Source organism: Rhinolophus hipposideros, assembly GCF_964194185.1.
Source record: "Rhinolophus hipposideros genome assembly, chromosome: 3".
Taxonomy (NCBI): Eukaryota; Metazoa; Chordata; class Mammalia; order Chiroptera; family Rhinolophidae; genus Rhinolophus; species Rhinolophus hipposideros.
Genome location: NC_138049.1, coordinates 35,420,623 through 35,436,574, shown reverse-complemented (window position 1 = coordinate 35,436,574; position 15,952 = coordinate 35,420,623). Strand labels below are relative to the sequence as shown.

Here is a 15,952-nt window from a genome sequence, read left to right as displayed (position 1 = left end):
TAGTCAATAAGTTAGAAGACATTTGTTATTTAGTAGACTGATGGGGAACATATACACAAAATAATTATAATAAAATAGTATCACCCATTATTGATTATCAGTTCTAAGTGTATAGATAAATACACCAACATAAATATATATATATATATATATATATATATATATATATATATACACATGCTACATTTCATTGCTACCAATATGATATTAATTGTAATATATACCATTGATACAATTAAAGCCTTTAACAGAGAAGATAAACATTGTATCTAACATGCCAGTTTTTGTAAGATACATTCATGTTTCAGAACTATAAGAATTTAAATATGTTTTATGATGGTGTCTGGCTGAGATGGAATTGATGGATTCTTGACTAATCAGACATAGGGGTTGATGGAATGAGAGAAAATGAGTTGAGGTTGATTCCATGTGGCTGGGTGAAGAGCAGGGATTGGTGGATCCAGGAAGTAATTTAAGGATGTAGCATTCTGTGAAGTTTACTTAAGAAATTCTTAATAGGTATCAAGTTCAAAACCTTGTTGAATTAGTTGGGGTTGCCTTTAAACGGGTCACCCTCTAATCATGCCTTATTTGTCCCTCTGGTGTATTTACAGGTACTGAAGATGGATGGGCATCATTAGGTATCTCATATTATATTGTCCCACAAATATCTTAACCGTGAGTTTTTCAGAGTAATATTTTCCATTCATGTCTACAGGGTGTTATCTATTTCAAAAATTGATGATCATGCCTAAATGTTCATGTTTCACTGATATTATTCCATTAAATCAAAACGTGATTTTCTTCCAGGAAAAAAAATGTTTTCTTTTCTTTAAAAACATGTATTTGTGAGTTTGTTTCTGAAAATGATTCATGATAACTGAAGACAATTTGGAAAATGATGGTATTAAAAAGAGACGTAAAGTCACCTATAATTGCACATCTGCCTAGAACTACTTAATGTGAAATGTTTCTAGTCTTTTTTCTCTACAATTATTTTTCACATAAATTTGAGATTGTGTGGTGTGTGTGTGTGTATATATATATATATACATATATATAGTTTTAATTATTTCCCATTAAAATGGACACCGTGAACATGTCATTTATGTTAAAAACATGATGTTTCATCTGAATAGATAAGAAAGCACGTATTCAGTAGTTTGAACCAAAAAAATAATTGGTTATTTCACACAACTTAGATTTATGTCCACCCATGTTGTTAGACCGACATCAGAGAGGTAAGTTTTATAACTTACAGCTTTAAGGAAAATATATTGCTATATAGAACTCAGGAAGAGGAAAGAGGACCTAATTATTATCTCTCTAACCTTCCACTGTATTTAACATTGCAATACCAGGAGCTCAGGTGGCTCCAGATATTTGCAAATTTGAACAAATTAAATTGACAATAACACTTCAAAATTCTATAGCATTTCTGAAAACACTAGTGATTCCCTATCGTTTCAAATTATTTTCAGAAATCTCCTCAAATTTAGGACTTCTGGACTATCTCTGGTCTTTAAAGATAAGTAAAACTATTCCAAATTGATAAAATACTTCAAGTCATACATCTGTGCCTTTGATTGAAGAAGTTTTCATAGCATCATAATTTATTATTTTCATCCCTAAAATATCTGATATCCACATTGATGTTTTAAAAAAGAAAATAAAAGAATTGCATAAAACGTTTAGAAATGAATTTAATTAAAGTGATTTATAGTACTTATCACTGGGCCCATGATTTTAAACTCCATTTTGATATCAGGCAACTTAATTCAAAATAAGCTTCCTTTTTTTTTTTTTTTAGCTTGACCACTTAGCGTGACACCTAGTATAAATGTAAACTGTTGTCCACTGGCTGGCCAGGGTGACTTGAAATCACTGCCTTCAACCACTGGATTAGTATGTTAAAATTAATATGCTATTAATATGTTAAAATGTGCTGTTGGGCAAATAGTAGGTACATGACTGACTACCTCCTGGAAAGCTGCTGTGACAGACTCCAAAAATGATGTGAACTGTAGAGCATAGGAAGGTTAAAACAGGGAGGGCTCTTTAAAAAAGTACCCGGAAAAGAACTAGAGAGAGACTTAAAATGGATCCAGAAATAAATTCCGGTATGTAAAGATTGATTTGCGTTTTTCCTAGAGAAACTATTTTTGTTAAATACTCTTTTCTTGTGATTTTCCAATTTCATATCAGAAATTTCATGCCCTAGACATGTTACAGAAATCAAAAGATTTTTACATGAATGTGTATTTGTTACACATCTATAACAAACATGTAAGACTTATTTCAGAGATTATGTATCAATCATCAAGCAGTTGATGAGAAAAACTATCTAGGATTTATGTCTGAGAGTGGATGCTGACATACTAAAGGAAATCTCTTTTCATTTTAGTTGTGATAACGACGTTGGGGTCCTAGTTAGGCCATACAAGTAAATAAAGGCTGTCTTCTTGGATTGTCCAGGGACTGGGCTCTTCAGCCTGTTGTGTCTTTTCCTGTATACTTGTATAGTTGATGAATCAAAAAGACTCAAACTGCAAGGAGATGCCATTGCATTTTAAGACAAAATTGATTGCCTGATCAATGTTAAGAGATGTTGAGAGAGAGAAATCTGAGACTTGACTGTGGTTAATTGGATTGTCTAGTTCTCAAGATGCATGATACTGATTCATCAATATCACTGGCCGCTTAGAATGAACTGTCACGGCCCCCCTCATGCCTTGCTTTACTGCCTTTCACATTTGGAGGATGCAGCAATGGTGCTGCCTACCTGCTCGACTTGAAAATGTTCATGATTTATTGATTAAAAAAAATACTGGAATCTATTAATCTCATTTGTATTTATTTCTAATTGCAAGAAGGATGAATTTAATTAAAATATCACACTGAAAAAGGTGTTTATTTTTGTTTATAGTTGGGAAGGAAAAGATTTTATTAGCATCTCCATTTGTCTATCAGCTTCATTGTCTTTTCTTTCCAGTAGTTACCTCAATAAATCACTAATTTTTAATGTCATTTGTAAAGATTATGTATTATTTCATTTCCAGTTACAAGACAGAATTAATGGGAAATTGTTAATGAAAACTTGAATCATATAAAGTATCAAGAATTTCAAAATGACAAATCGATTATTTATGAATAATAGGTCTGTACTTTAGTATAGCTACATTTTTTTTTCTTTTTACAAAATGTCATCATTCAGCCTGAATCTTTGCATGGTGGAAGAGGAGATAAATTTTAACCAAGATAAAAATGTGAGTTTTGAAAGATTCCTTCTATTCAGTTCTGCGTATAGGCTCATTTCTCACCTTGTGATCCATAACAGAAAATAGAATTGAAATAATTTTTAGCTTGATGTCTGTCTTTGTGTCAGTTTTTTTTTCTTCTTCTCCAAGGCCCTAATGCATCACTGCATGATTTAGGAAATATAGTTCTTCCAAGTCAAGACATGCTGGTGATATTTGCTTTGGAAGTATTGTGGAAGTGGAGGTGGAAGGGTCTGAGACTTTTTTGTTGTAATTTTCTGCAGTTTGCTCTTATTTTCGGTGTCACTATCACCTTTTCCTCTCAGTGCTTCCATCATAAACAGAGCTAATATCATTGAGTTCACTCTTGTGCTATTCAAATAACAGATGATGGGGATCTCATATTTATTCCATTGTGTTACTAAAACGTTCTTTTTCATTTAGAGTTATCTTTGAGACTGGGATTCTGTACTTATTTCTGTATCACCTATAGTCATTCCATCTTTTATCTGTAACAGTGTTCTACCTGCTATATGGTCAATTCTAAATATTTTTTAAACATCAGTGGGTGTATAAGATATAGAAAAAGGTCCTTTCCTTAAAGTGACATATTATGTGCAAAAGCATATTTAATTATTTTCTGTGTGTGTGCGTACGTGTGCATACCTGTGTCCAAGTATACACCGTGTGCATAGATTATTTCATTTCGCCTGCACAATAACATTTCAGACAATGGCCCCTTTTCTGTGGCTCTTTATTCTCTTCTATAAATCTCAAATTACTCTTTAATATGTGTTTATGAGTTATGAATTTTTATTCCCTCCATATTTCAAGAAGGAAAACACAGTTAAGTCAGGGTAAGTAATGGGAAGGTGAGGAGAACTATAGGCTGATAAAAATTAAATAGGGAACAAATGATTCCCATTCAGAGCCATTCTTTTAAAACTAGCCAGTTATTATGAATTAAAAAACAGCATTATTAAACCATTCTTTTAATTAAATTTTGTAATAGAGCTTTTCACCATTCTACTTTCTAAATCACATGTTATCTGTAGTAGGTTTCAGCAGGCATTAATGGTTTGAGAGAACATTTTAGTTCAAGAAACTTTTATGGCAAGGTAGGAGTCTTTTATGCTTTTAAGTGTTAGATATAGTTTTTACCACAAACACAAAAGACAATTATTAGTAAAAGTTTACATCTTCCTCCTCTTCTGGGAACATTCTTTCCTTTTCCTACTCTCCTCTGACAGCACTGCATTCTCAGAAGCATTCATGTGTGGTGGCTCTCCTCTCTGGCCCCTGTCACACTGCTGGGCATCAAGTGGGGGTTGGTATACTCCTCACCCTTCTCACCATTGCCTCTTCTGGACAGTTCTCTCTCCCTCCTTCACAAATCACACAGCTGTAATTTGTGAATACTAAACCACTATCATACTAAACCACCCATTATACTTCGTTTTTCACCACCCATGGTCACACAATCCCACACAGACCATGCAGAGTTCAGCTCTTGGCGTACTGTCACTCTCTTGCACACCACTCTTGTCCTAATTATTGATGATTTCAACATTTATGTAGATGATCTACCAAATCATCGAACTTCACAGGTAGGCTCCTTTGACCCCCTCTCCTACAATAATTTGTCCTTATCCTAATTCAGGCCTTACTGCATGATCGTATGCTGCAACCACTCCAGATTCTCAATTCCAAACTGTCTAATTTCCAGCCACAATTCTGGTTAATTTCAAGCCACAGTACTGGCTTTTCATCTTGCTCTCTCCACTATTCCGTCTCCAGAATGCTCCAGTCACACCAGGAATCTGACCCTGCCAACTTTTGACTTCTTTTATCTTTCTCTGTCCTGACTTTGTGGTGAAGATGCTTTAGTTTCCTAAACCTTTCCAATTCCTACTTATTCAAAAGACTTTTTTTTTTTCTGGATTTTTTCAAACCTCAATCATCTCTCCCTCCATCTACCTTCTCACCTAGCTAACTTGGTTCTTGCCTCACTGAGAAAATTGAGTCTATCACAAACTTCCACAAGTTTCCTTCATCACATTTAAACATCTGTCTGTAATTGAAGTTTATCTACTATTCATGACTTGTCCATGAACTCATGGAAGGCCACTCCCTCTAAATATCAACTAGAACCTACCTTGCCTAATCAAGGGTACTGCTCTAGCAATTAATTATTTCCCAGTCCTCTATTACAATAGACAGAAACAATACAATGTGACACTATTTGTAAAAAGTCAAGAGCAGTTTACCTGCTATCATGGATGATATAAGATACATGTTTTTAAGTTAGAGGAATATGTATTTACATAGAGAGATGAGAATATAGTTTATGTAAATAAATTCTTCATTATGTGTTATAGACATATTTTCTAGCATTGCCGATGTGAGAGTTATTCAGAAATGGCTTCAAGAAGCTAAGACTTGAGTTGAATATTTATGATGAGGTTTGGATGTATGCAGAGAGAATTAAAACAGCCATTCCGGGCAGGAGACACAGCTTGAGCAGAGGTGTGAATGAACATGATGTAATAAGGACTCAGAAAGCCCACTAAAATAGAGCCTTCATGAAACAGCTCAGAAAAAGAGTGAGAGGAATGGAATCTCGGATCCTATTTAATGGTGGCCTTGAACTCTAGGATGAATTAAATATGAGATAATAGTAGAATGTCCATGTGGAAATATCTACTAATGATTTTTATGATTTTGGAGCTGAGATTGGCTAATAGGACGCACCTAGATTTGTGTCTCCTTTGGTTTTCTATTTAATATCTTCCAAACTGAGTTCATGTATCATATCTCAGGATTCAGGAAAAAGACACATTGGTGGCATTGAGGCAGGTGGTTTGGTTAATAGTGGAAAGAAGCCTGAGCATATCGAAGTTTTATTCATTAAGTGAGATGCATGAGGGACAGATCTGGGTAGCAGAAGTGGCTTTCCCAGTGAACAGTCTCAGAGTTCAAGTTCAGATTACATTTCAGCCTTCCAGGGCTTCAGAGACCCAGGAGGAAACAGCAGGCCCCTTGAGAAGAGAGTAAGCCTTTTAACTGTGGAGGTTGGTGGTTGCTATTTCATGTGATGACAGCACAGAAACCTGAGTCATTTATCAACTAACAAACCTGGTTCTTTACCGTACCTTTTGTGACCCTATCATGAGCAAAAAAATCTTACCACCTAGAGCACGGCTGTCCATTAGAACTTTCTCTGATACTGATAATGTTCCATGATATATGTGGGTATTGAGCACTTGAAATGTAGTTAACATTTTAATTTATTTAAATCTAAATTGTCACATGTAGCAATTGGTTACTGAATACGTTAAGGCAACTATAGAACTAAACTCTAGCTAACATTTAATGAGCATGTATCATGCACCCAGCCTAATCTTAGAACTTTACATATACTAACTCATTTAATCCCTGTAAGAATCATAAGGGGTTGGTGTTACTATTTTCCCCACTACAGACAGGAGAGAGCTGTGGCAGGGAGAGGTTTAGCCTAGAGAAGAAATGGAAAAGTTGTGATTTAACCTTAGGTAGTGTATTCACAGAGCTTAAACAACTGTGGCTTTTCTTCCTTAAACCCTAAATTAATCTTGTTTTTTCTTCCTTTCTTTCTCTCATTTATTCACTTACTTGTATACGTTATTATCATCTCTCTTTATCCATATATGTTAGTCAGTCCTCTTGAGGCTTTATATTCTTCTCCCTTATCACTGCCTCGAAATAGCATAGGCTTACTTAATGTATGAATCTCTGAATAGTTTCGTGACTGTTAGACCACTCCTCCAGAGCAGTGCTTCTGAAGCTACATTGAGCGCCAGAATCGTCTGGAATACAGGTGTTTGTTTCTGATACAGAAAGTTTGGGGTGGGGCCTGAGAATTTGCATTTCTGACAAGTATCCGGTGACGCTGATACTGGGTTTTGGTCTAGTGGCCACATTTGGAGACCCGCTACCCTAAACCACATTGCAAGTGTGTTGCCATGATAATTGACTTTAAAATAGAATTGGTAATACTTCTCAAATTATTTCAGAAGAATACACAATCTTTCATTATTTTTGTCTTACATGTTGTACAAATAAAATATGTATTATCTCCTTGCCAAGAGGTAACAATCAATGAAAAATAATTTTAAAAAAAGGGAAAGAAGAAAGGAAGAAATGAGGGGAGGAGGAAAATTGGAAGAAGAAAGGGAAGGCAGCAAGAAAAGTAAAAAAAGAAAAAAGAAAATTGATTCATATAACTGAAAGACCAGATATAGATCACATCAAACCTTCTAAGAGTCATATAAGGGTTGCCATCTGGGACCCACCAGGACAAATCTGACCACAAAGCTATTATGATCACAATAATATTTGAAAAAAAATCAAATTTAAATGATTATGTCTTTATTTTATTCAATGGAATATGTCTTCATTTTACCACAGACCCCAGCTAGCCATTTTGCTTTACTGGTATTGCTTTGCAAATTTATATCATCTTCCTGCTGGTTAAAACATTTTGTTTGCTACCTCAGAGTTAGGACAACAAAAAACGGCAGAGACTTGATCACTCTCCATATCTTGGTTTTTCCTTACTCAAAGTAGTTTTATTTTCACATAGGTTGTCTTAATACAGAGGTGATGATGACCCTTGTCAGCTTCAGGCTTGCATGAATTTTAGTCCCTGCAATTTTAGTAAAAGAGTATCACTTTTTCCCAACAGACTTAACAAAGGTCCATGATTAATTTTGATTGGCCCTGCTTTAGTCACATACTCACTTCTAACTAGGATGGCTGGCCTGGGAGAAAGGAGGAGACGCTAGAGGGAGAGTGTGGGGAAGCTGGCTATTCAAAGTAGAATTATGGTACTGTTACCCATGCAACAGGAATAAGACTCTGGAAAAACAAACACATCATGTGTCCACTCCACAGGACATGAACCAAAACCATGTTTTGAACTGTAGTTTTGATGTTATTCTTTTCACCTGAAATGCAGTGACCAAATACTTACCTCATAAGTATGAGATATATCGTTAATGGTATACCTCGAAAGCTTCATTCATAAAAACTGTTATAACCCCTGAATGAAATTAATATTTCTTACTCCTTTAGCTACTGGGACATTCTATTCAAATATCTCTTCATATGTACGAGATAGAAAAAATAACTACATATTTGCTGTCTTTCTCCTACTATTTTTCTAGGAATTTATAAATAGGAACAGTTTTCAATGCATTACTACATGGTATAAATATGATAAGTGAAATAAATTCTTAATTTTTCATTCAGTTTTTGTAGAATGTTATCTAGTGTGTAAATCTAGCACTTAAGATTAATCTTCTTGCCTATTTTCACTTTCTTTGAATTATTATTTGAGGGCAATAATCACATATACTTTAGAATATTTTTAAAAACCAAGAGATTGTGATTGCATTTATATAAAAATGTATAAAATATTATCTAGAGAACACCATCAGTTTAATTTGTGTTCCTGGTAATGGTGGGTAGACTGCTATAAATGATCTTATCTGGGACATACAATCAGGCGATTCCCAAACCCTTAAATCAAGCTGTTTATTCAGTTAGCTCGAGGGACACCTGCATGCCAGCACTTACCAGTGTCCTATCTTGGCCTGATATCTGTCCAGGTTTTATTACTATTTGTTTCAGACCATCAATACTGACAAAGGTACTCCCAAAACTATATTAGTTATTATTTTTCATGATTTCTAGAATATCTTAATCTTTTGAACCAGGATTCCATTAGCTTTACCCTCCACAAGAAACCCTTATCTGAGCTATATTTAAAAGTACGTCCTTCACCAAATTATAAGTTGGTAAAAGGATGAGCCAAATAAGATTAAGTATTTCTTACCTAAATGCTAGTTTATATTACTCAGTATCCTTTGTGTGAATATCCACAGGATAAATCACTTTTACAAATTAATAGGACTAGAAAAAATGCACTCTGATTAAATTGGTATAGATCTTTAATTGGAAAAATATTCCCATTACAGTTGATAAAAAGTTCAATATTAAATTTAATGCAATGATAAAATTACTGAATTACTCTGAGATTTATGTGTAAAAATCTTCTCCTTTAAGATTTTCTTAATCAACCATTTAAAGGTCTTATTATATTTTTTTTTCTGACAATTACCTTGAAATTTTCATCTCATTCTTTCTTTAATAGACAAGAATGAAGGAGAAGTTTGTAAAACAACAGTGCTTGGGAGAAGCAGGGTATTTCCATTTCCTTTGCTTCCCTCCCTCTTGGAAAATACAAAATGAAGCCCCGAGTCAAGTTTATTAAAATAATTTTTTATAGCCAAAACATGTAGCTTAATTTTAAGATGTGTATTTCATAAGATGACATCATTTTAGAAGTTAAGATCTTATACATTTCCATTTTATTCACTAGAAAACAGAATCTGGGAGAATATTGTCTGTGTACTGCAGTCAACACTCTTAGTTGATATCACAAGTAAAATTCATTGAAATAAGACATAGAAACGTGGAAAAGAAACTGGTAATACTGAAATTCTTTAAACTGAAAATAGTTATAATAGGATATTAGAATGATGAAACACAGAAAAGCATCACATGTTACTATTAGACATCAATCTTTACCCTTGAGGTCTTCCTTTTGCATAATCTAAAGTGTTGCTATGGTTTCAAGTATAACATCTATTTTGGCATCAAGAATAATGCAAAATACACAATATGTGGGTTGTAAAGTTAACGGGAGTTCTCTGAATGACTGAAAAGCATGAATTCACAATACACATCATATTTATCCACCATTTGAAAAGTTGTTGGTAGTTCTCTTGGTGTGAGACACTTGACTCTCCATTATCAGATGCAGGTAAAAATATTAAAAAGACATGATCTATGCAGTGGGTTTTATGAGCTCAGTTACTGAGCTTTTGCCTTTCTTTTCAAGAATGATGCAAAGAGTGTATCTCTTTTTTTACTGCACCAGTTTCTACCTTGAGTGGTTAATGGAAAGAACATTTAGGAATGACTGCCATCTTTTTAAGTGACTAGCAGTCACAATGTCCTTCGGCCAGGACATTCTCTGGACATTGATTAACTGGTCTCTAAAATGAGGCATTTGAACCAGGTGACTATTAAATTCCTATCTAACAAGGATGTTTATTTCTGTATTATATTTTTATTGCCCAAATAATGCACATTCAGTGTACATTTTTTAATTACAAAAAAACGGTAAGGGGGATCAAATATATGGTGATGGAAGGAGAACTGACTCTGGGTGGTGAACACACAATGGGATTTATAGATGATGTAATATCGAATTGTACACCTGAAATGTATGTAATTTCATTAACAATTGTCACCCCGATAAATTTAAAAAAATTGTTAAAAGGTAGGAGTACTTCTAGTTCTGTTTATTAGTATAAAATGTTTTGATTCTGTCATCCTTCTAGCTTGACCGCAACTATCAAGCAAGCATTCTTGTAATGAATTCATTTCTACAAACCAAAGACTCTAGTCATTAATAATAGTTTTAGGAGTATGGACACAAGCTATGGCAGTTCAACTTGAGACCCTCAGCTTTTATAATCTTTCCTATAGAGAATAATAATTTTTCAGTTAGGACAAAATTTGCAGTGACCAATACTACATGAGATTGCTGCTAATGTTGCACTGAGTTGACCAAGAAAAGGATCATTGGGAATTAAGCCACTAGGGAAACTATTCCTAGCATTTATCATTCAAAGATATCAGGAGGCGTATACCCTTATTGAATCAGAAATGGGAAAAAAAATCAAGATGTATGACATTAGTTTCCCAGAAACAGTGAAGATTGCCATGCTTGCTTCAGGAAGCTTTACAAAGAAAATAAAATATTTTCTGCTCTAAATTTCTTGGACTGTTCGCTTAAAATGTTTCAGCCAGTCCAGCCCAAGCAAAAGAAACAATCTTCATAAAAGTTTATTTCATTTAAGTAGATTTGAATTTTCCACACTTATAAAAAATTCAAGGATAAAAAAGCCCATAAAATATTAACTATTGGGAAGCTCAGTTTAGCTTGAGTCTGCTTTTCTTCTCTGCAGAGGAAGTCTTATCTTGCCATTTCTTCTGGTTTAAAATTCAGTCAATTTTGGATTAATATGGTCAGTTCATATTCTACTTTCTTATGCATTTTTCCTCTGCCCCCTTCCACCCCCAGAGCTTCTAGGTTCAGGAGACTTTTACTAAACAGTGTAGGTGTGGGGACTAGGTTTCCGATTGAGTCTAGGTTATCTTCTTTCATTTGCTGACTTTTGTTGAGGTGTGACTCATGCTATCAGATCAAGAGTGATTCCCCCTGTTCCTGTATCTGCTGCTGAGGTTCAATCCCCCTGTTCCTGTATCTGCTGCTGAGGCTCAATTCCCACTATGACATTCAATTCTGTGATTCATATGCACCATGTTTTCTTAGACCCAACCTCAATGTCTCTTCAGATAACTTTAGTCTCTCAACCAGTTCACAACTCTCCTGACATTTCAAAATTCTCAGCTTATCTTGCTACAGAACATTGGCTTGTGCACAACATATTGAGACTGTGTTCAGGCCCTATCTAGGCACATTCTTTAGACACTAATTTTTCAACACATAGGTGTCATGTGAGTTGCAAATTCTCTGTAAGACTTGCATTACCTCGCACAGTATCCTGGACTACTCTTCTGCACTGAGATTACCCCAAAACTTATTGAGATATATACTGGAGTTTCAGTAGTCCTTCCCCACTTTCACATCGGGAGCCCTGGGGCACCCACCAGAAATCATCTGTCTTGTAAACATCACTATTCTTTTCCTGCCCACTGGTGAGATTCTTATCTTCTTTCATTGAGAAAAAATTCTGTTAGGTAATCATTAATTCCTTTCCACCAGATATTTTGGATGTGATTACCATATTTTAAGTCTTATGGGACTCAGAAATAAAACAAAAAGAAAACATTTTTTCTCTCAAGTTATGTTCTTATAATTGAAAACCATGGCATTCAAGAATATTTGTTGCTTCTACTAGATAATTTCCCAAGTTTTTTAAAGAGTGGAAGAGCCTAGAGTATGATTATTGTTCTGTTTATCAGCTCTTCCTGAATATAGTGGATTTATTGGCAGAGAATGGGGGAAGGAAAAAAATTAACTGGAAAAAACACACAGTTGGTATCAAAATGTTTTGCTGCTACAGTCAAATTTACATATTCAATAAATGTTTGAAATAATATCTTTGTTTTTTTAATTTTCTTTATTTTCATAAAGAATTTACATTTTATGATTCTTATTTTCAAAAACAGAAACCCAATTTATTATATTGTTCCTAAAGGGAGAAAGGAAATAATTAGGTCATAAATTAGGGAATGCCTATATTCTAATTATAACAAATTTTATCATTTATATAGTGTTCCTTTTTTTTCAATTAACGTTTTTTTTTTTCATTTTCTATGCTTTATCCCAACAATTACATAAAATAGATAAAATATTTTTCTCTTTGATTGTATCCATGAAAAACATTGGAAGGAAAGAGGGAATGAGCCAAGATGAATCAAAAGAAATGGGGAAACAATCCAAATCCAGATCTCTTGATTCCAAAATCCATATATTTAACAATTATTCTGTATCCTAAGAAAATGCCTTAGTCTCTCAATTTTATCACATTACAAATTTACCATGAATCTTAGGAGCAAGACGACATCTTACAACTTTAAAATCTCCCGAAGTCTTAAGCACATAAATAATGCAAATATATGTTTTGCTGGTTGCAGAACACAGTGTTTTTATTATTTATTAAATTTATTGGGGTGGCAGTGGTTAGTAAATTATATGGTGTTCAAGTGTATATTTCTATAATGCATCATCTGTATATTGCATTGTATACGCATGTCTCCTAGATAAATCTCAGAGAATATTGAGCTAAAATACAAGTAAAAAAATACATTACATTTCCATTTCAAAACTGACAAAACTGAGCATATATTATTTAGGAATACATATGTAAGTGAAAAGAAGCCTATTGAAAGGAAATGACTGATTTTAAAATTCAGGTATATGCTCTGGAAAAAAGAAACGTGATTTGGGGAGGGAGTGAGTAGGATTCTAAGGAATTGTCAGTGTTCCATCTGGTCAATTGGATGATGGTTACAATAGTATTAGATTTATTTTTAGCCTTTAAAATGCCAAACATATAATTACATCTGTTCCTTTTAATGACTATTTCACAATAAAATGTACCATCACCATCCAATTACATGTTTACTCGAAATTCCTTTTAAGATTTTGTAGAATGGTCATAGCACTTGTGAGGCTCTTTGGCTATACGTTAAATTGGTATTTCTCAATGTCGGTGCTATTGGTATTTTGAGCTGGGTGTGTTTTTTTTTTTTTTTTTTTTGGTGTGGAAGGCTATCCTGCGCAGAGCAGTATGGTTAGCAGCACCTTTACCCACTAGACATTGGTAGCATTCCAATCCCCAGTCTTGAAAACCAAAAATGTTTTCAGACATTGCCAAATACGTCTTGACGGAAGAGGTAACGGGGCACAAAATTACTCCTGGTTTAGAACCACTGTTTTAAAGTCTTGTCTTTCCTGGTAATACTTGTATTTTCCCTGAGTTAGGTACATTTGTCCTGTGTATTTTCACCTTATTCATTATGTGATTGTTACTTATCAGCACAGGATGGAACATGCTGTGGGGATTTTTAGAAAACGTTCTCTCTAGCCTTTTCCAGCACATTGTGCATTCATTCAGGACACCCTGAAAAGTGTGACATCCAGATTCATCATTATGAGTGTTCAGGTCATCCCCACTAACCTGAGAACAGTCAGCATCAGTGATTGCATTTATGGGTGGCTGCAGTTTCACTTTTGACCTGCGGTGGTAATGGGTCACTTCTGGAGAACAAGCTCCACTGTACAAGAGCAAGCTTGTACAGAAGTGGAAGCAAAAAAATCTACACAGAATAGTCGTAAGTCGAATTTCTCCCTATAACAAAAGAGATAAAAAAGACTAAAATAAATGCTCAGATGAAAGGTTTACTTTTCCAATGAGCTTCTCAAAAGAACCAAGAGAGTTGATTACACAACCTTATATATTTTGAGATCTAATTAGGCAATGTCTAGGGAAAAAAGAAATGGTTTCCTCAAAGAAAAATGCTATCAAAGTGACTTTTTTATTAACTCTGGTAATTTTGAAACATCTTCAGCTGACGCATGTTTGCTGTTGAAGCTTGTTCATTTTGCCTCCACAAGCTAGTTCTTTTAATCCTTCAGTTTAATTGGCCATTACTTGCACTAGTAAAGCTATCAGTAGGAAGATATCTTAAAGTAATGTAATACTTACATTTCAGTTTTGTTTTGTTGTTGTTTTTTTCATATAAAGGGCCATGAATATTTATATATATAAAAAAATTATCCTTCCATCTCAGTAAGAGCACGTAGCCCCATAATACCTACCCTGGACATAGCTATTAATTTCTGCCCTCTGAATAAGGGTCGTTTTGCGTGTATATACTACTTGATTAAAGGCCTTCACTTTTTCATTCCTTTAAGTCCTCTAAACATTCAGGAAACCTCTATTAGGCATTTACTTTTTGCAAGGAATTATAAGATGTAATCTTAGAAAGGTCGCATTTTTGTGATTAATAATTTTTCATTTTAAATAAGTTTTATTGAGATATAATTCACATATCATAAAATTTAGTCTTTTTAATTTATACAATGTAGTGGTTTTAGTATATTCACAGAGTTGTGCAACCATCGCCATAATCTAAGTTTGGAACATTTTTATCACACCTAAAAGAAAGCCCATGTCCATTAGCATTCATTTCCCATTTACCCCTTCCACCCCCTAGCAACCAGTGATCTGTATTTCTGTCTCTACAGATTTGTCTATTCTGGACATTTCATATAAATGTAAAATATAATATTAAGTCTACTGGACTGCTTTTGTTTACCACAATGTTGTTAAGGTTCATGCATGCTATAGCATACCTCAGATTTCACTCCTTGTTATTGTAGGATAATATTCTGTTGTATGAATGTGCCACATTTTGTTTATTCATTCATCAGATGATGGACATTTTAGTTGCTTCCACTTTTGTGGCCATTATGAATAATGCTGCTATGAATATTCACATACATTTCTTTCGGATATATAAATAGGATGGAATTGCTATGGTAACTGTGTGTAATGATTTGAGGAACTGCTGAACTATTTTCCAAAGTAAATACACCATATTTTGGCTATTGTAAATGATGCTGCAATGAACATAGGGACTCATGTATCTTTTTGAATTAGTGTTTTGGATTTCTTTATATAAATACCCAGAAGTGGAATTGCTGCATCATAAGGTAGTTCTATTTTTAATATTTTGAGGAAACTCAATACTGTTTTCCATAGTGATTGCTTCAATTTGCAATCCCACCAACAATGCATGAGGGTTCCCTTTTCTCCACATCCTCACCAGCACTTGTTGTTTGTTGACTGTTAATGATAGCCATTCTGACAGGTGTGAGATATCCCACTGTGGTTTTAATTGGCATTTCCCTGATGATTAGTAACTGAGCATCTTTTCCATATATGTATTGGCCCCTTGTATGTTCTCTTTGAAGAAATGTCTATTCAGGTCCACTGCCCATCTTTTAATTGTTTGGGTTGTTTGGATTTTCCTTTTTTTCTTTTTTTTTT

At 34.2% G+C, this 15,952-nt stretch overlaps 1 protein-coding gene across 9 annotated transcripts in view; it reads left to right on the top strand.

The window, feature by feature from the left end:
- Window positions 1-15,952, top strand: part of NKAIN2 (sodium/potassium transporting ATPase interacting 2) — a gene marked incomplete at its 3' end in the record, with an annotated part of 885,500 nt that overhangs the window by 307,161 nt on the left and 562,387 nt on the right. For 2 of the 9 annotated variants that reach the window (XM_081041439.1, XM_081041442.1), the window contains exon 2: window positions 615-678. The exons of the other annotated variants lie outside the window; for them this stretch is intronic. In XM_081041439.1, coding sequence (XP_080897565.1) covers window positions 628-678 — 51 coding nt within the window. In that variant the 5' untranslated portion in view covers window positions 615-627. The remainder of the gene's footprint in view (window positions 1-614; window positions 679-15,952) is intronic. 9 annotated transcript variants of the gene reach the window in all.